Below are 24,928 nucleotides of genomic sequence, written 5' to 3' on the forward strand. Positions count from 1 at the left end.
TCTGCTGAGAGTGGCATAGGAAGTTGAGGATGATCATCCAAAATGATGGTGGTGGTGCTAACAGCTTGAGTTAGCAATGTACCACTCATTGTTGCCTCCCAGTTTGGGGCAATGCCTCCATAAAGGCAGTTCCCACAAGCCACCTCCCATCCTGCAATCGCTATACTACATTCCGTTCTTTCCTAAGGGTCCTGCAAAAGGATGGGCTTTTTAGGGTTGGAAGGGGGCTGCAGTGTGAAGAATGGGTCCAGAAAGCCCTCTTATGTGAACAGTCTTCCATTCACAAAGCACTAGATGCAACCCATAATTATTATAATAATACTTGACCATGTCCAAGGGTTCCAAAAGCCTTCCGGGATTTGGTGGTATTAAAAATCTAAAAAAAAAAAAGGCTCTTTGCTTATAGGCCTATTCGGAGCCCATGGGTCCCTTGGAAGAAAGAAAACAGACAAAGTTGTCCTCCAATGATCAAAACTAAAGTTAATTTAAGAAAGAAGTCAATACAAGCCAAACTGGATGGAATTACTTACAGAGCAATCCAACTCAGAGAATGCCAGCAGAAGGAGTGCTGGCAGAAGAGAAGCTGGAGGGATGGTTGTGTGTTTTTATTTTTATTTGTTTAAAAACAAGGAATTGTTTATACCAAACAGTTATATACCTTCTAGTTGGGAGGGTTGGTCAATCTATTACCATTTCAATGCTTTTACCTACAATCATAAGATGAAAAATACATTTCTAAATTATTGCTTACAGCATTAAAGTTTTTGCAGCCAGAGTGTTAAGAAAACCTCTACAGTCATGATGCTGAAAAAGAAAATCAAAAGAGCTGACAACCACTTCCTCTCCCACTTATCTGAAAGAGAATTGAGGGAGCACCCATCTAGTTTGGATTCAGGAGGATTGGGGATAATAGGGACCCAAATGTAGCTTTTGTCGCACAGTCATATACATATTTATTTTGCATAAGTCCCACTGTGTTTAGTGGACCTTATGCCAAGTTACATGTGCATAGGATTGCAGCCGGAGACATTTGGCGTATTTCAGCTACAGGAAGTCCTGGGAGGTTGAGGAACAGCCAGAAAAGGAACCTTCCTACCTCACCTCCTTATGCTTTCAGCTGAAGACAACTCTTTTAGGTACATCTCATCTCTCCTACTGTTTCTGGAACAATGCACTTGATACAGATATCACCTATAGGCAATTGCATTTAAATAGCAGCTTTAATGGTTTTCACCCCTAGAGTACTGGGAAATTTATTTTTGTGAGAATGGTAAGAATTCTGTGCCAGAGAACCCTAGTCCCATCTCTTCAGAGCTACAATTCCCTTGGGAGGATAAATGATGGTTAAACAAACTTAAGTATAAAGTGTACATATGTCAAGTATGCTTGGTGAATACTGTGCTTGGAGTTTCTTGTATTCCGAATGGGAAGGATTGTCAGTTCTGAAGCAGAGTGGCCCCTTACACATTGTCCCAAAACTGGAAATACATCATGCACACACACAAAGACAAAAGAGGACACATAATTGCATAAAATTTGCATGCACTAATTATATGTAAAGATGCAAATTTAGAAACAATGACTATAGTTTAAACAGAAATGCAATACATCTCACCATAGTGGGAAAAACTGTGATCAGTGACCTGTGTGCCTGCTCAGTGCTGTCCAGATGCCGTTGATGCTAACTTCAAGGCCTCTGTTTTCCCATCTCATGGCCCTTTATCTTTAAACCTGATAGCCCATCAAATCGAGGACTCCTTCAAACAGGACTGTCCTCTGATAGCCCTTCCAATCAAGGACGGTCCCCTGTAAAGTAGGACATATGGCCACCCTTATCAGAAGTGGTGCTAAGGCCACCACAGAACACTGGTGGCTGTTTCATATCATTAATCTTTACACATGTGGTATTTTTTCTAACCTCCATGTGATAGAATCCATGTTGAACCAATCAATGCAAATTAGGCAGTACAGATTTATCAACACTTCCTGAATGCGTGCTAGTAAAGAGAGACAAATGTGTGGTGAACCTTTCCACAGAAACATTTTCCATACACTTTCTGCCACATGGTGACTAAAAAAAGAATCACTATCCCATGAGGAAATTAGTTGCATGAAGGAAATTGTGCCATGTGCCAAGCTGTGCCAAAACGTTTTGCTGTCTGAGGTGGAACAGCAAATGGTGCCTTCCAGCAATCAAGGAACAGAGTATTCAAGGCTGGTCAGGTTATTTGGGGACCTGAAGCAGAAAATCTCAGAAGCACCCTCTTCTCCTACCTGCAACAAAAATACAGCAATATTCAACAACTAACAATTTGTTGCTCTTTCATGAGCAACAAATCATTGGCCTGAAGTGGCCACCTCACTCTGCCTAATAGTAAGGACTGCCTGCCATGTGTTGATCCTTCTCTTTGCACAAGTGTGAATCTGCCTCCCATTGTTAAAAACAGATCATACCCTATTTATCCAAACACAAGAAGCACTCTTTGCTCTGTCTGTTTGAAGAACAGCTCCAGGCAGCAGCTCCTTCTATTAAGTACTGCATAAAGTGACAAAAAAATCACATCAGAAATAGGCAATGGTGCCTCCACTCCAGGATTTGGCACCAGTTTCCCCCCACACACACACTAATATCCTTAGTCAAATCTTTGGCTATAACTCAGCTGTCTTTCTCGGCATCTTATGCACAGTGTTTCTTGCTTGCTGGTAATTTATAGGCCGCAAAGCCTCAGTTTGTCCTTAATTAATCAGCTTTGCCTCTTACATAGATTTTGTGCAGATAAGACAGCTATTTTCTAGGAAGATCACTATTTTTTCTTTAAAAAAGAATAAGCGGGGAGAGGCAGATAGTTTTCAAACTTAGCGTGATGTCATTCCATGTTGCGTGAGAGAGACTTGTTAAACTCTTGTGACAGTTAATAAAAATAAAGCTATGTGACAACATTAAACTGCTATAGGAAACAAAGTTACATTTACAATGTTTTCTCATGCTTCTCCCATCTGACTGTTTTAGGAGGATCTGGAAGAATTTGGCTTTGAAAACTGCAGATAATGTGTGCTAAATGTCCAATGTCACATACTCTAATGAGCCAGGGATCAGAATTTGAAAACTTTTACCATTCATAAAAATGTGTGTAAATGATTATTTGATTGCATTTTGCTGGCAAAAACTTCATATTTTTTCCAAGTTTGCTCTGGAAGTTTATTTGAAAGTCTATTTTCTCCTTCAATTCCAAGAAACAAATAACCCTTCTTGGGAACTGAAAACAACATTCTGTACAATTTTTCACTGGGAGTAATTTTCAAACCTCTACAGGAATATTTACAGGCCAGTAACTGCCAAGAAATCAAAGAGGCAGATACCAAGATGACTTGGCACAGAAAAGAGCTACAAACTCAAGGTTTAGTTGGTCACCTGTTCTTGCAGAATAATTAAGGGTGTGGGTTTTTTCTCCATATTGTTTCAGCTTCATTTATGTTATTCAATCCACTTTCCTTCCATCTATAAAAGAGCCAAATATTCACAAGTGGATAATCACTGTTGAATGTTCCCTTTCCTAAGAATGCAATCCCTTCTCAGTTGGACTTTGTCTCATGGGTGAAGAGGGATGCTTTTCCACTTATTTTAGCTAAAGGTTGGAGGTGGTGGAGAAGGTTTCTGCTCCAAAAGTTGCTTCTACCTTTATTTGTTTGTTTGTTTGTTTGTTTATTATTAATGATATTATCCTCCCACCCTTCCTCCTGGTAAGTTTAGTACGTTAGTAACTTTAGTAAGTTAATGAGCTTACAATGTGAGATTTGACACCTTCAGTCAAGTGCAAATTCAGGGTGGGCTTTAATATTTTCCCAACGTATTTTTATAATAATAATAATAATAATAATAATAATAATAATAATAATAAGAGTGTCCTCCAGCCAGGGAATTTAGATATTCTTATCTCAGCAATGATCTGCTGTTCAGGGTGAAAATGTGGTTTGCAGGTAATTCTCCTATTTAAGGAGACAACTGATTCTGAGCAGCGCAGAGCAAATCCCTGAGGAACATTTTGTGATGCATTCATCCTTAAGACTCTCTTTTTCCCAGAGTGTCATTTTCCTCCACTTGCATTTTCCTTTTCTTCTTCCACTATGTTTTCAGTGCCAGGGCTCCTCCTGAGTGCTCCTGAGCACATGCAGAGTGACTTTCCTCCCATACAAATGACAAGTGGCATAACTTCCAAGTAGTTAGCAGATGCAGTCCCTGGCAATCCTCAGTTTTTAGGGAGTGGGGAAGGGAGAGCAAGGAAGAAACTGTGAGGAAAGCTGGTGTTTTCCATCACCCTATCTTGGCCCATCTGCTCACTATTCTTAGTCCTTTCCTGTTTCAAGGCAAGACAATTAACAGCCTATTGAGTATCTTTGGCCAAGTGAAAAAAATTCCAGTTGCAACACTAAGTTGAGGGGGAAGAGTGTAGGGGACAATTAAGGATTAATAATAATAATACATCATAGAAGAGGCTTCCTTTCACCCAGTAAGCATGCTGTAAGGGGGTGGGGAGGGAGGGATAGCTCCCCCACCCGCCGCCTAAGAAAGAGATGTTTTAAAAAACCCGAACAAGTGTTGCTCTCTGTTTACATACAAAAGCACACACCCACCCCGTAACGGAGCAAGTGACCTCCGCTCAATCAGGAAGGCACCCCGTTAGTTTGTGCCACGACACTTGCCGTGCCCCTGACCCCCTGTGTTCGGTTGGAAGTGGCCAAGACTTACCCCTGTAACTGTTTCCGGGCTTGTAGAATTCCGGATCGCCTTCCACGCGGAGGCTAAATTCATTATATCCTTCTCGCCTCGTCCCTTGGGCTCGCAGGATCCGGCTGCAATAGCCTTCGGATTTGGGGGCTCTCTCTAGGGTGTCATCCGCGAAAGAAGCGAATGTCACCAAGGGGAAAGCCCAGGCGAGCAACTGCAAGGCTCGCCAAGAGCCGGGATCGTGACGATGAGGCTGATGATAAAGTCCCATCTTTTGGTTTCCCCAACAACTTTGGGGGAGGGGGAGCGAATAAAGACACAGGAGACGGTTGTGTCAAGCTGTTGCTGCAAGTAAAAACAAAATAAAAATCACCGCATGGGCAGGTTGAAATAGATGGCTGGGGAAAGCCCCCCCCTCTAGTCTCCGGAGACAGCAAAGCAAGGAAGAAACTAACAAACGCAGCTTTTAATCAGTTGCAGCCCGCGAAGCTCCCCCCCCCTCGCCTCAACCAGCCTGGGGAGGGCTGTGAAGAAGGGAGAGAGAAGAGGAGGAAGGGGACAGCTAGATCGGAAGGACCGGCTTAGCTGCTGCTAAGGAAAGCCGGAGGAGGAGGACTGTTCTTGCCCAGATCCGAACTGAAGTGCTGTTTTGTTTCAGACCTTGTGATTAGCAGCTCGGTGATGTTTACTTAGCCAAGCTCAATTCACAGGGGCCGGCGAAATAGCGGCGCGGGGTGGGTTGGCGGCGGCGGCGGCGCGGGGGGGGGGTGTCTCCAAGACACTCGCGCGCGTGTATGTGCGTTGCGGGGGAGCTTTTCCGCCAGGATGGATCGAACGGGAGAGCTGTGCACGTGAATCCCCTACATTCCTGCCGAAGTCTATAGTAACTCCACGGTTACAAGGGCGAACAAGCGTGCCCGGCCCCTGATGGAAGCCTCCCCTTCTTCAAGCCGCCAGATGCTGCAAACGGTCCCTCCTCCCCCGGGAGCAGATGACCCCGAGATAGGGAGATGCATCCTGGAGACACGCACCCCAAACTCCGCCCCACCGGCCCGCCCGCCCAAGCTGGCTGGAAGTTTCAGCACAGCAAACTTTGGCAAGATCAAGAAGATCTTCAGGGAAAGGGGAGAACTAGGGAGATGCCCGAAAGCAAACGGCGCGCAACTGCAGCAGCCCGATCCTATGCGTGGTTACTCTGAAGTAAGCACCACTGACGGGTCGATGCGATTTCCTCGAAAATAAGGGTGTGGTGCGGATGAGGAGATCAGTGTGGTAGGAGACGGGTGAGGGGACAGCGGGCCCTGAGCCAAATGCTCTCCAGGCCTCTGTCTGGCCCTTGGGACACTTCCCTGGCCACACCCTCTTTGCCCGGGCCACCTCTCACTGGCCTTGCTTTACAGCCTCCTTTTGGCCTGTTTTGGCCTGGCCGGAAAGTGGCCTTGAACTCTGATAATGCTTTTTGCTGGCCTGGCTGCAGGATAGAGAGCAACATGGAAGCCTGTTAAGAAATTAGCCTACTGTACCAAGGTATACATTCATGGCTTCACCCACCCCTGGCATGTGGCCCCCAGGAGGTTGTCCAGAAGGGAATGTGGCCCCTGGCTGGAAAAGGTTCCTCACTCTTGTAAGAATTCCAGTCACAACTACTCCCTACAGCAGCCTTTCCCAACCAGTGTGCCTCCAGATGTTGTGGACCACAACTCCCATCAGCCTCAGCCAACATTGCCAATGGTCAGGAAAGATGGGGATTGTAGTCCAGCAACATCTGGAGGCACACTGGTTGGGAAAGGCTGCCCTACAGTGATAGAACAAGCGGCCTAGAGGCCAGGCCACAATGCCCCAAGGGAAATTTTCAGGTAAGCTCCTTTGGGTTGCCAACTTGGTGATTTTCCAAGCGCATGATCTCTGAGCAGAGCCAGGGGCAGTTTGCGACTGACCAGTGGGTGGAGTCGGGTGCCCTCGGGGCAGGATTTTCGAGTGGAAGTCCAGGGCCTCACTCAGCAGAATGAACTGGGATTGATGCAAACACAACAGGGTTGCCACATGTTGCTTTGTATTTATTTCTTATTACATGTATATCCCACCTCTTCTTTCAGGAGCTCAAGCTGACCTACATGGGCCTTTTCCCTTTCCCTTTTATCCTCACAACAACCCTGTGGGGTAGATTAGGCCGAGAGTCTGTGACTGGCCCAAGGTCACCCAGAAAGCTTCAGGGATGAATAGGGATTTGATCCCCAGTCTCCTAGATCCTAGTCCAACACTCTAACCACTACACCACACTGGCTCTCCAGTGTGTAAGTGAAATAATAGATATTATAATCTAAAAATGGTCTCCATAATAGCATTAAGCCTAGGGTATAAAACTTCCTAACTGCACCACTGGGTGGAGTTGGATGGATCTTTTGAGGGTAGTGGGGTGGAGAGCCTGCCAGTTTTAGTGGATGGTGCAGCTGGGGCTAGAAGGTTTGGAAGTGGTGCATGTGAGGTTTGGGTCTGCCGGTGTGGGACCTGGCAGATTAGAATATGGGAAACATCACAACAACAACCTGTAACTCTGCACCATACATTTAAAGCCCTCTTATACCACTAACAGTCATAGCTTCCCCAAAAGAATCCTGGGAACTGTAGTTTAAGGATACTGGGAGTTGTAGCTCTGTGAGGGGTCTCCCATCAACTCTCAGAACCCTTAACACACTACAGTTCCCAAGACTGTTTGGAGGAAGCCATGATTGTTAAAGTGGTATGAATACTCCACAAAACACCAGACAATGGATCCAACACAAGAATATTGAATAGCAAGGTGAAATACCTAATGACTGGCAACACTTAGAACAAGGGTGGGAAAACATTTTTTGCCTGAGGGCCACATTCTCTCCTGGGAAACCTTCCAGAGACCACATACCAGTGGCGGGCGGGGCAAGAAACAAAAGTAGGTGAGGGCAGAAGGAAAAGGGGGTGGAGCAACAGATGTGATTCTTCCTTTGGTACAGTAGGTTATGTTCCAGCCACACAAAAGACAAAAGTTTCTACTCATTCCACCCAGTTCAAGGATGCATACCAGCCGGGCAAAAGGATTCAGAGCGGGAACAGAGCAGGGCCATAAGAGAGATGTGGCGTGGCAAAGAGGTTTTCCCAGGGTGAGGCTCATCCGTTGCAATCTGGGTGTGCTGACCCCTGCGATTTCCCCAAATGTGGGAAACTCAACTGCATAAGTTGTGGGAGACCCCCAAAGGCCAAAAATAGAGGCATAGAGAGCTCCATGTAAGCCCCAGGCTTGAGGTTTGCCACTCCTGCCCTAGGAGCACAAATGGGATGAAAAGCAACAGGCATCTCAGAAGAACTATTTTCAACAGCTAAAAAACCTTTATAACTGGGGTCATTTTGCTGAATGGTCACTGGATCAATAACATTGCTTTTCATGAAGTGAATGATCTGTTGCAAAACTATCCATCAGAAGTTGTGTAGGGGCCCCTTGAAACAAAGAAGGGATCCTGGATTTTCTGCTCACTCTTGACTTCAATTTGGCTTGCTTTGCACATTTGTGGCCAGCAAAGCTGCACACACACGTGAAGTCTACATCAGGCATGTGACATCTATGGTTATAAAAACCATCTATAAGAATGGTTTTCAGACTTGTCCCAATGAATCACCTCGTTCTCCAATGAGATGATCAGTCATGGTGAACAACATTCCCACCACTGTTGATCTTTCCCACAAAGTGTTGGCTGTGTGCTAGAAACACTCTCAGTTCACACAAGGTGATAGCAAATCCCAGCAAGCCCACACAAAATGAGTATGCATCTTAGAACATATCACAGAGTCCTCTGTAAGGTGCAAGGGGCCTGTGGTTGGGTGTCCAGGGATTCCTGGTCAGACTGAACAATTTCCTTGAAAGTAATTGTTTTGAAAACCTCTGGTGTATGCCATTTCATGTTATACACAGTGGTGTAGGGTGAGCCCCTCTGTGGATGGAAATATGGTTTTTCACACTGTTCTAATTTGTGCTTCAGTGTAAATGTGGAATGGAATTTTTGTGATGTGAGCATTGAGCTAGGAGTATTCAAGAAAACCTAACACAGACTAGTGATCTATATTTTGTAAAATAAAAAACAAATTTTAAAGCAATTTGAAATATATGTTAAGTCTAATAAGGTGGTTGTGTAGGCTCTCAGCTTGATGGATAAAGTGCAAAACCTTTTATTAGATCTATTATGTTCTGAAGGACAAACCAAACCAAACCAATATTGTTTGATAGTGGACATATTCAGTGATACTGCCACTACAGTGTTCTTTCTGAGCTTAGGCTTAACTTTTTATATAGCTGAAATGTGACCCTCTGCTGCTAGTATAGTAAACCAACTAGTATAGTAAACAGGTGACTTTGAGTCTTGAAAGTAAAGCTTGTTTGGCTGAAGATGCTGAAATGAATGACCCTTCTTATAAAGCTTGGAAGATGCAGACCATGAATGGGCTTCTTTACTTTAAGAATTGTATAAAACGGAGAATTTCACCATACAAGCTTTTCTTATCACAGGGCTACACAAATTGGACAAGATTTCCCCTTCTATGCAATTCTTAATTGTATAGGTGCGGTCCTGATAAACTAAGCCAGCCTTTCCCAACTAGTGGGCTACCAGATGTTGTTGGACCACAACTCCCATCAGCCTCAGCCAGCATTGCCAATGGTCAGGAAACATCTGGTGGCCCACTAGTTGGGAAACGCTGAACTAAGCAATCTATCTGATTGATTCAGCTAAGACAGAGATGGCTTAGACATGCTATTGCAAGTTAAATTTTAGGAGTTAAGAGGTACATTGATCAAGAACAGGCATGGTGAGTTTTGCAAAAGCTCGAAGTTCACCTGTCAGATAAGGGAAAAGATCTGAAAGGTTGGTGAGGTCAAATTTCTTAATTTTGTGCCTGTAGATTAGGAAGAAGAGGGTGCAGGAATGAGTATGGGTGATAGGCTAGCCACTGGGATGACTTGTGGGAATGCTGTGTCCAGATCATGGGCAGCTCCCTGCACTTTACATAATTGGACAGAAGGAAGAATTTAGCCACCTTCATGTTTCCCTTCTAATATGCTACCAACATGGAAAAAGCTAGTCTTTTCTTTAGAACTCTGAAAGATACAAAATGCTTTCAGAATCTGGATCAAAAATTATGTTGCTTCCACACTAGCTGTTTTCTCTGGAATAGATCTAATTTTTTACTCAGATATTATGAAGAATCCAGACAACGTTGCTGCCAAACACTGTATTCCAGTGTTTTCCATTTATCCTCCTGTCTTTATTCAAACCTGAGTTGTGGCACACACACAAAGTATTAAAATGTAATTGCAGCACCAGCTCATTCCATAGCAAAATACTACCAAGGCTTTTCATAGCTATTGTGCTTTTAATTAATACCTTCCTTCTTAGGCCTTTCTTCTACCTGAAATTAGTTTCTTCCTGTTCACTAACATAGTTGTGACATTCCTGAATTGACCTTTTATTAGTCAGTTCCTGACTTGTTCCCTAGGAAGGCTTTAACAACTAGTTTCTTTTTTTCTTTTTTGCAGTCAGAGCAATGGCTCATATCATTATAATTTTATTTTTAAATTACTGACATACGCAAAGTTATGTTTATAAAAAAATAAAGTTATGCAAAAAACTATCAGGGTGAGAGACGGCTCACACCTGCTCTTGCAAGATGAATTGGAAAGCAATATGAGCATTCAGAACCAATTGTTCCCCACTTTGTCCTGGGTCATGGGAATCAGCAAATTTTGGAATCTCTTTGCCTGGAAGGAGCGGTCTGGATCAACAAGTTCAGATGGACTGAAATGTATGAAACTTCATTGAGCCATAGACTGCTAACTCTTTTCGCTTTGAACTGTGTTAATGTCTGACCAATGTAGTCTTTACTGTTATGTCCACTCATTAGCAACTATCATGGCCTCTGAACAAAGGACCCAAAATAGTCACTCACCCATACTGGTCCATATAAGAAATGGTGGAAAGCAGGTGTTCCTTTATCCCATGCTCTTCCTCTAAACCAAAATAGGGGCCCGAATCACTATGTAATGGTGTAAGTAGTTTCAGAGTAATCTGAGCCAGTGCATCACTATGTGTTAGTGACAAATCTCTATCCAGTCCAGGGTCCTATGATAGTCACAGCTGAACTATATGACCACTACTGTAAGTATAATGCAATTAGGGATGAAGGAAGAATTTGGTCCATCTGCTTTTTGCCGCAGATCAACACAGTCTGACACTCCTGGACTTGTTTGTGAATTGGAACATAACTCCCTCTTCTCTGGATCTGGTAAAGCAGTTTCGGTGCTCAAAATTATATATGTTTACCATACCCAGATGTTTCTTATCAGTGCAGAATACAGTGGTACTATTATATTTGTTAATGCAACTAAAGAGCACATAGCTTTTTAAGGAGCTGAATCACACTCCAGGGTCATGTTCAGTTTGTGATTAACTAAAACATCTAGATCCTTTACACATCAAAGCTACTGCCAGGCCAGGTCTCTTTGTCTTTCATTTCATTTTTGTATCTAAATGCAGGACTTTACATTTGTTTCTATGTTGAATTTCAGCTTTTGGCCTGTCAGGATAGTTTTGAATCTTGATTGTGCTTTCTATGGAGCTTTCAGCTCTGTGCCATCTGCAGATTTGATAAGCATCCCTTCTACGCCCTCATCCAAGTCTAAAGATGTTGAACAGCACAGGACCAAGGACAGAGCCCTTTGGCACTTACCTCAAAGAGACTTTTGTCAAGGTTGATGCAGAACTAATAAGCATGATTGGACACAGTTGCTTAACCAACAGTGGATCCATCTAAGAGCATTATCATGATGTCTTATGATGTTTTAGAGTGTTTTAGTGTTTGTGTTTGCCGCCCTGGATTCCTAATAATCATAATAATCCTGCCCACATTTTACTATCTTATCAACAAATGTCATGACAGATTTTGTCAAATAGTTTGCTGAAATCAAGATTTACTATCTCTATAGCATTCCGACATGACCTACCAGACTAGAAACTCAAGCAAAAAAAGGAGTTAAATAAATTTCACATAATTTATTATCGATAAATTAAATTTGGGTCCTAGTAATCTAAAGCTAAATGTGAGCTGGATGGAACAACTCTCAGGTGGATCCACAGTTGGCTCCAGAATCGTACTTAAAGAGTGCTTATCAAGGGTTCCTTCTCAAACTGGGGGGAGGTAATGAGAGGGGTACTACAGGGCTCGGTCCTGGGCCCAGTGCTCTCCAACATTTTTATTAATGACTTGGAGGTGCAGGGAATGCTTAGCAAATTTGCAGATGATACAAAATGGGGAGGGATAGCTAATATCCTGGAAGGCAGAAACAAAATTCAAAGGGATCTTGATAGACTAGAGCACTGGGCTGAAAACAACAGAATAAAATTGAACAGGGATAAGTGCAAAGTTCTACACCTAGGAAAAAGAAACCAAATGCACAGTTATAAGATGGGGGATACTTGGCTCAGCAATACTATATGCGAGAAAGATCTTGGGATTGTTGTTGGTCACAAGCTGAATGTGAGCCAACAGTGCAATGTAGCTGCAAAAAAGGCAAATGCTGTTTTAGGCTGCATTAACAGAAGTACAGTTTCCAAATCATGTGAAGTATTTGTTGTTGTTGTGTACCTTCAAGTCGATTTCAGGTTATGGTGACCCTATGAATCACTGACCTCCAATAGCATCTGTTATAAACCACTCTGTTCAGATCTTGTAAGTTCAGGTCTGTGGTTTCCTTTATGGAATCAATCCATCTCTTGTTTGGTCTTCCTCTTTTTCTACTCCCTTCTGTTTTTCCCACCATTATTGTATTTTCTAGTGAATCATGTCTTCCTATTTTGTGTCCAAAGTATGATAACCTCAGTTTCATCATTTTAGCTTCTAGTGATAGTTCTGGTTTAATGTGTTCTAACACCCAATTATTTGTCTTTTTTGCAGTCCATGGTATATGTAAAGCTCTCCTCCAACACCATATTTTAGATGGGTTGATTTTTCTCTTATCCGCTGTCGAACTTTCACATCCATACATAGAGATTGGGAATACCATGATCTGAACGATCCTGACTTTAATGTTCAGTGATACATCTTTGCAATCGAGGAACTTCTGTAGTTCTCTCAGAGCTGCCCTCTCCAGTCCTAGCCTTCTTCTAATTTCTTGACTATTGTCTCCATTTTGGTTAATGACTGTGCCGAGGTATTGATAATCCTGGACAAGTTCAGTGTCCTCATTGTCAACTTCAACGTTACATAAATCTGTTGTCATTACTTTAGTCTTCTTGATGTTCAGCTGAAGTCCTGCTTTTGTGCTTTCATTTAAAATCATTACTGGTTTCTGCTAGTAGTATGGTATTGTCTGCATATCTTAAATTATTGATATTTCTCCCTCCAATTCTCACACCTCCTTCATCTTGGTCCAATCCCACTTTCCGTATGATATGTTCTGCATACAGATTAAACAAATAGAGTGATAAAATACACCCCTGTCTCACACCCTTTCTGATCGGGAACCAACTGGTTTCTCCATATTCTGTCCTTACAGTAGCCTCTTGTGCAGAGTATAGGTTGCACATCAGGACAATCAGAAGCTGTGGCACCCCCATTTCTTTTAAAGCATTCCATAGTTTTTCATGATCTACACAATCAAAGGCTTTGCTGTAATCTATAAAGCACAGGGTGATTTTCTTCTGAAATTCCTTTGTCTGTTCCATTATCCAATGTATGTTTGCAATATGATCTCTTTCACCTCTTCCCTTTCTAAATCCAGCCTGGACTTCTGGCATTTCTTGCTCCATACATGGTAAGAGCCTTTGTTGTAGAATTTTGAGCATTACTTTACTTGCATGGGATATTAAGGCAATAGTTCAATAATTACTATGTTTCCTGGGATCCCATTTCCTTGGAATAGGGATGTATATTGAATAATTCCATTCAGTGGACCATTGTTTTATTTTCCACATTTGTTGACAATGTTTTGTCAAAAAGTGGTCAGATTCAGTCTCAGGAACTTGTAGCAACTCTATTGGTATGCCATCTGTTCCTGGATATTTGTTTCTTCCAAGTATTTTAAGAGCAGCTTTTACCTCACATTCTAAAATTTCTGGTTCTTCATCATACGGTTCCTCCGTGAATGAATCTGTTATCCTTGCATCCCTTTTATATAGTGATTTAGTGTATTGCTTCCATCTTCCTTTTATTTTATCTCGGTCTGTCAGTGTGTTCCCGTTTTGATTATTCAGCATCCCTACTCTTGATTTAAATTCCCTTTAATTTCTCTAATCTTTTGGAATAGGGCTCTTGTTCTACCTTTTTTGTTGTCCTCTTGTATTTCTTTACAATAACTATTGTAATAGTTGTCTTTGTCCCTACATACTAGTTCCCCTCTATTTGGCAATGGTTAGGCCTCATCTTGAATACTGCATCCAGTTCTGGACACCACAGTTTAAGAAGGATGCAGAAAACTGGAACAGGTTCAGAGGAGGGCAACAAGCATGATCAGGAGACTGGAAACAAAGTGCTATGAGGAGACACTGAAAGAACTGGGCATGTTTAGCCTTGAGAAGACTGAGGGCACTCTTCAAGTAGTTGAAAGGTTATCACACAGAGGGGGGCCATGATATCTTCTCAATCATTCCAGAGTGCAGGGCATGGAATAATGGACTCAAGCTGCAGGAAGCTAGGTTTCGACTGAACATCAGGAAAAACTTCTTAACTTAGAACGGTATGACAATGGAACCAATTATCTAGGGAGGTGGTGGGCTCTCCAACAATGGAGGCCTTCAAGAGGCAGCTAGACAGCCACCTGTCAGGTATGCTTTAAGTTGGATTCCTGCATTGAACAGCGGGTTGGACTTGATGGCCTTATGGACCCCTTCCAGCTCTATAATTCTATGATTCTGATCAATTTTTTTTTTTTTAGATTCTCACAAACTGATAATTTATTCATCTGTTCTATAATTTTCCATAGTATGGATGATGAAACGCCTAGAGCACTTTCCCTGTGAGGAAATTCTTGTGTTCATGCACCACATAGTTAAGCTATGGAACTTGCTCCCGCAGGAGACAGTGATAGCCACCAACTTGGAAGGCTGTAAAAAAGGATTAGGCAAAGAACACTATACTATTTGAATCACAAGATGATGTAGTAGCATTTTCTAAGCTAAAAAAAAAGAGAGGATTAGACAAATTCATGGAGGACAAGGCTATCAGTGGCTACTAGCCATGATGGCTATGGTCTGCCTCCACAGTTGGAGGCAGTATGCTTTTGAATACCAGTTGCTGGTATTCTTCCTCTCAAGTCCTGTTTGTGGGCTTTCCATGGGCATCTGGTTGACCACTGTGAGAATAGGATGCTGGACTAGATGGGCCATTGGCTTGATCCAGCAGACTTCTTATGTTCTCTGTGTCATTTTAATCTAAAAATCTAGAAATCTAGGAAAAGATAACTAATGGGCACATAAAATTATGGATGAGATCCAAGAGAGGATATTGCTCTCAAATGACTGAATTACAAATGATACACTGTAATGTCATTCTGTATGATGTTTTATTTTGAAATTCTGAAACTCAAAATCAATTATTGTAAAGTGACATTGGTTTTATGTTGGGAAATATTTGTAAGAAACATAAAAAACTGAACCATGTTGCTTGCATAAGTATTCAACCCCTGTGCTGTGGAAGCTCCCAGTTTACACAGATTTGAGGACACAGTTACGTTACCATTGCCTCCACCTGTGAACCTTTAAAGTTGCTGTCACATTATCAGGATAAAACCCCAACTGTTGAAGGATAATTGGTCAGGCTGTGGATGTGAAGGAAGACCAAAGAGCATTCTACAGAAGTGAGAGATAATGTAATACAAATGCATAGATTAGGAAAAGGGTACAAACTAATATCCAAGGGTTTGGATATCCCAGTGAGCACAGTTGGATCAATAATCAGGAAGTGGAAGCTGCATCACACCACCCAGGCACTGCCAAGAAAAGGTCGTCCCTCAAAACTCAGCACTCAGACAAGAAGGAGACATGTGAGAGAAGTCACAGAGAGGCCAACAATAACTTTGAAGGAGCTACAGAGTTCAGCTGCTGAAAGTGGACTAATCGTGCAACAGTCAATCATATCAAGAGCTCTGCATAACACTGGCCTGTATGGGAGGATGTCAAGAAAGAAGCCGTTACTCAAAAAGTACCATCTGAAAGCAGGTTGGAGTTTGCCAGAAAGAATGAGAGTGCCCCAGCTGCGATGTGGGAAAAGGTTTTGTGGTCAGATGAGACCAAGGCAGAGCTTTTTGGCCAAAACACAAAGTGCTATGTGTGGCACAAACCTAACACTGTCCATGCCTCAAGACACACCATCGCTACAGTGAAGTATGGTGGTGGCAGCATCATGCTGTGGGAATGTTTTGCAGCAGCAGGGACTGGGCATCTTGTTACACTGAAGGAATAATGGAGCAAAATACAGGGAAATACTGCAAAAGAACCTGATTTAGTCCACTAAAAAGCTGAAGCTTGGGAGGAAATCAGCTTTTCAGCAGGACAATGATCCGAAGCACAAAGCCAAAGCAACATTGGAGTGGCTCAAGAACAAAAGGTTGAATGTCCTCCAGTGGCCCAATCAAAATTCTGATCTCAATCCCATTTAGAATCTGTGGCGCTCTTTGAAAATTGCAGTCCACAAGCGATGTCCAACCAACCTGAACAACCTGGAGCGAAGAAGAATGGGCCAAAATCCCTGACACTGTGTGCAAAGCTGGTACATACCTACCCCAAAAGACTTAAAGCTGTTTACAGCAAAAAGTGGCTCTGCCAAATATTAATGTGTGTGGGCAAGCAACATGCTTTAGCTTTTTATGTTTCTTATAAACATTTCCCAACATAAAACCAATGTCACCTTGCAATAATTTAATTTGTGTTTTCAATGTTTCAAAATAAAATATCATACAGAATGAAATTACAGTGTACCATTGTAATTCCTGCTGGGAGGAAGGGAGGGATATAAATAAAATAATAAATAAATATGACAGCATTGGTCAGGGGTCTGATTGCTTTTGCAAGGCACTGTATCTGATCATATATGTAATCATGGACATAGGGAAGAATCCAGCATTACATGAAAGGACTTCAGCTTGCACAATGGGGCTTCTTTGCCCTGTAGTCCCTACACACATCCAAAATTTCCTCCAGGGAGTCTCCTAATTTATTTATTTATTTATGGTATTTATATACCGCCCCATAGCTGAAGCTGTCTGGGCGGTTTACAGTAACTAAAAACATTAAAAACAAATATACAAATTTAAAAACACATCTTTTAAAAACAATTTACAACACAATTTACAACACAATTTACAACACAATTTACAACACAGTCTCCCAACCCTCTGGAGAAGATGTTTAGGGGATGCATAAGGCTGCAGGAGTGAGGAGAGGGAGGTGGCCCATTACACTTGGGCACTGGCAGCATTGGATACAACCCATAGTCAGTTTATTTATATAACACATTTTCCACAAATACATTGTGTTCAAAGTGGTTCACAGAACCGACAATTGAAGTGCAATAGCACAGTCACCCTAACAAATAAAAAGAATACACTGTAATGTATCACTGACATTTCAGCCATTAAAATCCATTTAAAACATATCAAATGTTTAAATGATCACCAAATATACCAAGACTATCCAGTACACTATCCAGTACCAACAATATATCAACATTGTATCCATGTTACACTATTTATTCAGCAGTTCAGATCAAGAGACCTAACAATAATATCTAAAAATAACATCAGAAGCGGAAAGGTAAAACCAACAAAATCGAATTACTCTTAACAGCAGCCTCTAGCCAAGCATATTTATCACTATACATATTACCTCTCATAATACAAGTCCCCAGGGGCACCCAATAAAATTGGTTGGCAGTAAATTCAGGACAAATAAAAGAAAGCAGTTCTGCACACAATGCATAATTAGCTTACGGAATTGACTATATATCCTGTTTTATATTTGCCTAAGAATGTAATCATGAATCAGTTCACTTGGTCGCCAACAGATGGCACTGCAAACTTCAGTGTGACAGACTTCTGAGAGCTGCTGGGCCCGTGGAGGAGGAAGATAGAGACAGAGGCAGGCAGGCTAGCAGGTGTAAAAGGGACGGTATGGCTTTGGCAACTTGTAAAGGGAAGGGTGGGTAGCTTTGGTGGGAGGTAAAGGGAGTAGGCGGGTGGCTTTGGTGACCCATAAAAGGGGGTTGGGATGGCTTTGACAAGGGGTAAAGGGAGGGATGGGTGACTTTGGGGGGTTAAAGTGAGGGTGAGTGGCTTTGGTGAGAAGCAAAGGCAGGGAGTGGATAGCTTTTGGCAAGGGGTAAAGGAAGAGGGGTTGGCGAGGATGGGTTGGTGGGGTAGGTGGGATTGGCAAGCGAAGTGAGTGATGTGGTGATAGCTACTAACTTAGATGGCTTTCAAAAGAATTAGGTGTATTAATGGTGTATCAACAACTATTAGTTATGATAGCTAAATGCACCTACTATGAATAAAGGCAATATATCTCAGGATCCCAGATACAATAACAAAGGGCCATCACTTTCATCATGCCTGAGCTTCTACAGTATTCCAACTGGGGATGGAATTTTCTGAAAATGTTAATGTCAGGCTTACCCAGATGGATTTTTTTGTCTAATTCCCATCTCGCTCCATAACTTTGACAAACTAGTCTTCCCTCTCCATAGTACTGCTAAAAATATTAACAATTCTCACACATACGTGTTGTTACACACATTATTATATTTATTATATTCTACAAATTTTATACACATATAACACATCCCATATGTGCAAAGATTTCCACTTGTGCAGTGGGAATTCTCTCCTTTTCCTCTCCACTCATGCGCCCCATGCCCTCCCCAAATCTGCTCCAGAGAGTTGGAGGAGTCTCTAGAACAAATTTAAGAGGCATACGGAAGGAGGAAAGTCCCATTCCACAAGTGGAAATTTTTGCAGTGATGGGACCTGTACTTACTACTACAATGGATACCATCCCATGTTTCCAAAAGTAACCAACATATTAACAGATATGTACAACAATGCATAGGACTGTATAAAAATAAGTATGTTTTAATATCCTTATAAAATCATAAGAAATAGTGCTGCAGAAGGGCAAGTCACAACAATATTATCATGCAGTTATAAAAGCAAGTAAGGCTGCAATAGCAACCCCACTTGCCTGGCCCCATTGAGGTCAATAGGATGTACTTCTGAGTAGATATGATAAGCTTACACTGTAAACGTGTAGAACAGTTCCAAACAAAAACAGAACTGTGTAGATTAAACAAAAGAGGTAGGTCCCACCAAACAAAAAAATACCTTAACCGTCAAAGGGCAGAGTAAATAAATATTAATAAAATAATTCAAATACATATTAAGACAAACATTTTCCACAAAAGCCAGCTGGTGATCTGTTTTAATTGTTGTATGTTATTTTATTATAAACCGCTTTGATGTTTTCTTATGAGATTGTGGTGCACAAATATTTTTATAAATAAATACTTTTATGTATTATACCCTGTGTGTGTGTGTGTGTGTGTGTGTGTGTGTGTGTGTGAGTGTGTGTGAGAGAGAGAGAGAGAGAGAGAGAGAATTTTGCATATAATTAGTTTGGTTTAAAAATAACCCACCAACAATGTGGCTCAGACATAAAGGATTGATTGATACAAGAGGTGGTCCGATGTGAGCAAAGTTTGATAGGGCTGGAACTACCAAATTCTGTGTATAAATCTGTTTAAAACATATTCCTCCAATCATATATGACTTGTCCCAGCTGGAAACAGAAATGTTGAGCTAGATGGACCTTCAGTCTGATCCACAAGGACTAGCATGTTTTCTTGTTTTCATTACTTAATCCTGTTTTTATATTTGAATGGGCCATGTTGGTATCTAAAACATTATACAGATGTTTATGAGGAAGACAAAATGTCCACACAAAACTTTGGAAGACAATGACCTATCTCATTTTCCCTTCTTCTGGAGCTTCAGAGCTGGGAGTTACACCAATAATGTGGCTTAAGACCAATCCACAGTCTTGACCCATTACTTCACAGTTGCGTCGTCCATGACCAGAACTTTGTGTTCTACCCAACAAATATTTGTAACTGTAACATTCTGTTCTCTTGAATGTTTACTTTTAACAAAAGGACCAAAATAAAACTAATTAAACATGAATTAATTCACCAGCATCTTGTGTCTCATCAGGCATACATTAGGTGGTGGAATCATTACAGTCTCATTATTTGAATTGCTTAAGGGATATCTAAAGAATTCTGATAATCAGAACCGTTGATAAGTAGAATTCTTACTTATGTCAGGTAACAGTGACAAAGAACTACCTGGAGACCCAACAATGACCAGGGATAACTTGAGGTTTTGAATAAACAAGTTTCAGATTATGACAGTCATGTAGTATGAATTTAGACATGTTTACTGAGGTGTGAGTCTCATGAAGTTGCATCTGTTAATTTTGCTTTTAAATTTTTCTTAATGCCCTGGCCTGTTCCTTTTACTCTCTTGCTCTCCCTTGTTTAAAAGCTGTGCTGCCAGAAACTTTCCTAGATAGGCACAGTACAGTATATCTTGTTAGAAGTGCATGCTTTAACTTAGCAATTGATACAAATAAATTGACTTGCATTGCCTGCAGCCATGAAATGAGTAATTTCTGTAGTAGAGACATTATAGAATACCGGCAATGTCATTAAGCATGGGCATCCTTAGGGTTTTCTATTTGTTCTACCAATTAGAGTCTGTTTGCCTTAAATGTCTGGTGTGATGCATCAATCTGACACATGCAAACTGATACATTTACCACAAATGGCTGGATTTGTCAGAAAAAGCTTGGCATCTTTCAGGCTCCAGTACTGCTTTTCTCTTGCCTGTATATCAATCAGGCTTAAACTGCTACCCTTTAGGCATAGCCATGATGTATAGGGAACTCATGTAATATAGGGAAATAGTACATTGGGGCAAGTGCAATTATGTGGGTTTAGACTGCCAACTTTTTGTCGTCTGGATCCTGTTTTTTTAAAAATACCATCCTGTCATGCAGAAATGTACCAGGTGCAGCTTATCCTGCCATAGATATAAAGTTATGTCAAATCCATCTGTTACATTTCTATATGTCAGACTTCTGCTTAAGACACAGCAGCAAGGCCAGTAAAAAGTCGAGAATTCTAATATAGGACTGACAATGCTTGAGAGTTGGGTTTTTTTTAAGGACATTGATGATCATCATTATGTTTCTCTAGCTAGAAAGAATGAACAAAACAAATCCCTGTTTAAGATCAATTCACATATTGTTTACCAGCTATGTTGGAAAAGTAGATGTGTGTTGTGCTGAATAGTTATTCTGTGCTACTTTTATCTTGATGTTCTAATGAATCCCTTATTTCCATATATATATATATGATGGTGTTGTCTTTCCCTTCTAAAGTTCTGATTTAAATCTCATTTATTTCAAAGACGTCTGGTATCAAGCAAGCTGAAAAGAGTGTTGCAAAGCATTGGTGAAGAACTGCCAACTTCTTTTATTGTTCTTGCTCCTGTGCTTTTTACATAATATTTGTTAGTGATATTATGTTAGTGAAGCTTCTCAAATATTATATTATGTTATACAAATATTATGTTAGTAAAGCTTCTCAAGCATTTTGTTTTCATGACAGGAAAAGCTCTGCCGGCTACAGAGGAGCAGAAGCCACAAATGAGAAGTGGTCTAGCTCCATTATGTGCATGGCATGTTCCCCAACACTGAAGCGTCACTGCTGCAGGAACTTGGAACCCCATGGTGTGCTGGAACATGAATATAGATTGCAGTCCTTGAACACTAGATTTGCTAATTGTTGCCTTATGTTGCTATATGATTATGGAGAGGCAATGGGAAAAAGAGCTTAGAAGGGGGTTGTAATAATTTTAAATCTCCATCCTATGCCTATCTGGCATTTGCTAATTTACTATAACATTCTAATTGCATGTATGCTTGTAATAAAGTGAATTTAAAGGTTGTAGTATACAATTAGGGATGGACAGATTATTTCCAATATATTGGAGTCTATTTCCAATCAGTGACAATTTCACATATGTTCATTCATAAGACCACCCCATTCCATTTCCACATGTATTTCTGATTTTAAAATCTGTACAAAAACACATTTTAATATGTATTTTATTACAAAATAAGCAGTTTTAAATAATATAATCTCATTGTACAATATCTAAATATATTTCATTGTGAAATATGCACTTTAATGCATTTTGGTATGTTTTTGAGCTGGGTCACAAAATGCATGTGAAATGCGTAGAACAATTACATTTTGATCGATGCATTTGAGAGATGTCAATTGATTGGTCTGTCCAAGTGAAATTATCTTCCATCCCTGTGTAGGTTATTGAGTATTTGATCTGTTACACAATGAAAATGGTCTCATGGACTTGACGAGCATAGGGAAAGAAGACAATTTTACTTACCTATCCTCTGGGTTCAGCTCAGGGAGAATTGAATCTGGTACCTTGTGGCACTCACTCACTGCTACTCTGAGATATCAGAAAGGCAACACAATGACTGCAGAAATCTCAGGGATGCTTGGTGACACATGGGTACAAAAGGATTAAGCTGCCAGCTGTTTCTAAATGGCTCTTTAGAGATTAAGCTGTGGCAGAAATTTGCCTTCTAGGGTCTTTCAGTTTTGGAAAGCTTAGCACTTCTGAAGAAGACTCCTGGAGTAGTTAACAAGCATTTCTGAACCAATCATTGTGAAAAAAGGCTTCTGACCCCTTTTCTGTTGTTACCTAATCTAAAATGAAGTTTTACTCAACATTTCAAAACTGAAAGTAGGAATGCATTGTAACTGCTATTCTCAGCCTCATGGAGGGACACTGCATATGAGCACTGCCCCCCCATATGTATATCACACACAAACATTTATGTGTATATAACACACACACATTTTTATAGGGTCTTTGGCTTCTGTAGCAGCTGGGTTTGTAAACTGACCATAACAGTTCTTTTTTCAGCAATGCCAAATTATACAGTGACGAGGATAGCTGTACACTATAGCCAGCATGGATTTTTTACATTCCACGATGTTAAATTGAAAATACCCCCATGCCATTCTAATGCTTCCCATAAGTTCATTTCAAACCAAAACCTTACAAAACTTATAGTCCTGAACTCAGAAAAGCTTGCTCAACAGTCCTCTAAATTTTCATGGTGATACACAAAACAGTCAAAGAGAATTGAGAGTTCAAAGTGTAAAAAGAGAGGAAAAAACCCAGATCCCTTTTAGACTTTTTTGTCAAGAGTTCTCATAATATGTTGAAATTAATTAAAAACCAGCCATGTTCACTGGGTACCTGTAATCCTGTTGCTCACCTTGCCCCATCTTCTGCAATTGAAGCTCTTCATCTTCTGCAATTGAAGCTCTGTGAGGGGAACAGGGCATCTCCTAGCAACTCTCAGCACCCTTCACTAATTACACTTCCCAAGATTCTTTGGGAGAAGTCATGACCATCTAAAGTGAAATAAAGGGCTGGTGTGGATGTGGCCAGGGAAAGCTTTGGTTTAAATTTGGGTAGGAGGCTACAAGTGCCTGCTGTAGAATAAAAAAGTGGGGGAAACACTGAAAAGCAATGATACTGTTCACAGTGTTTTCCTTTTGGAAAGGAAAGGGGCTTCCGCTCTGCCCAGTGCCCACCCACCCAGTATCCTCCCCCACCCTACACCTCCCCCAAGTCAGTTTCACCTATCCTAAACATGATTGCACAAAAGTAAATCCCACTGAACTCAAAAATATGCAAATGATCAAACCCACCCTCCCCTTCTCCTCCCTCCTATCCCCTTCCTCTTGCCCCTTCCCTATACCCCCTTCCTTCACTCCCATCCCCTTCCAATCCCCTCCTTCCTCACTCCTCACTCCTCCCGATGTTCACTTTTACCTATCTTAAGCATGATTGTATGGGAGTAAATCCTATTGAACTTAATAAGCATGCAAACAATCAAGTCTGTCCTCCCCTGCTTCTTCATCTTGCCCTTTCCCTCCCCCTTCCTTTGCCTTTGCCCCTTCCCCTGTCCTCCTGCTCCCTTCTCCCCTCCCTTTCTCCTCCCCTCCACCTCCTCCTCACCCATGGTCAGTTTTACCTATCCTAACCATGACTGCATGGGAGTAAACCCCATTGAACTAAATAAGTATGCAAATGATCAGACTTGCCTTTCACTTCCTTCCCCTCTCCCTTCCTTCTCCCTTCTTCTTCTCTTCCCCTCTTCCTTCTTCTTCCTCCCTTGCCCACTCCAGGCTTCCCTCCCCCAGTCAGTTTTACCTATTCTAACCATGATTGCACAGGAGTAAATCCCACTGAACTCAAGAAATAGGCAAATGAACGAACCAACCCTCCTCCCTTCCCCATCCCGTGTGGTCAGTTTCACCTATCCTAAGCATGATTGCAGTGGAGTAAATCCCACTGAACTCAATAAAGCATGCAAATGATCAATCCAATCTCAGCAAACTTGCACAGGATCCCATTTCTTACCTCCCGGACTAAAAAGGAGAGAAATTCACTAATAGGCAAAAAAAAACTTGTGGTTTAAGAACAAACCTATAGCCAACAGATATTTCTATCAAACATCAAAAAGCAAGGAAATTGGACAGCTATAGTGAATGCACCAGGGGAGCAGGAGACCTGACCTCGTCTCTGAGATATTGGACTGTCCTACAAATTTGTCAAAATGCAAATGAGTGGTGGTGACACCTGCAATCAGCATAACAGAAACAACACATATGCTGTGCTGATCTTGTTTTAGCAAGAAGGAAGGAACAATATTAAGATACAGTTGATATCATTCAGATAGTCACTTTAAATATGTTTGATTTACTTTGACATTTTAATGAAGTTTCCGATAGTAAATCATTTTCTTTGCTTCTGTTTCTGTGAATATGTGAAATACAGCAACACTGCAGAATTTACACCAAAAAAGTCTAAAAACAATTGTGGAATAATGGCACTGACTATTCTGTAGAATAGTCTCCAATGGACATGAGGAGTGTCTCAGTTTGCATAAGACATAAAACAGTGGGAGGTGAAATATATTCCAGAAAATTTCTAGGTGTGTTCTGTGTTTTTAATTGACCATGTCCACC

General features: G+C 41.3%; 1 protein-coding gene across 1 annotated transcript in view; it reads right to left on the reverse strand.

Moving 5' to 3' along the window:
- SPON1 (spondin 1) overlaps window positions 1–5,629 on the reverse strand; it is a 488,651-nt gene extending 483,022 nt beyond the window's left edge. The window contains exons 1-2 of the mRNA XM_061610510.1: window positions 5,387–5,629; window positions 4,748–5,071 (exon numbers count right to left, since the gene is read on the reverse strand). Coding sequence (XP_061466494.1) covers window positions 4,748–4,997 — 250 coding nt within the window. The 5' untranslated portion in view covers window positions 4,998–5,071; window positions 5,387–5,629. The remainder of the gene's footprint in view (window positions 1–4,747; window positions 5,072–5,386) is intronic.
- Window positions 5,630–24,928: the final 19,299 nt, after the last annotated feature.

The sequence above is a fragment of the Rhineura floridana genome, chromosome 2 (genome assembly GCF_030035675.1).
Source record: "Rhineura floridana isolate rRhiFlo1 chromosome 2, rRhiFlo1.hap2, whole genome shotgun sequence".
NCBI lineage: Eukaryota > Metazoa > Chordata > Lepidosauria > Squamata > Rhineuridae > Rhineura > Rhineura floridana.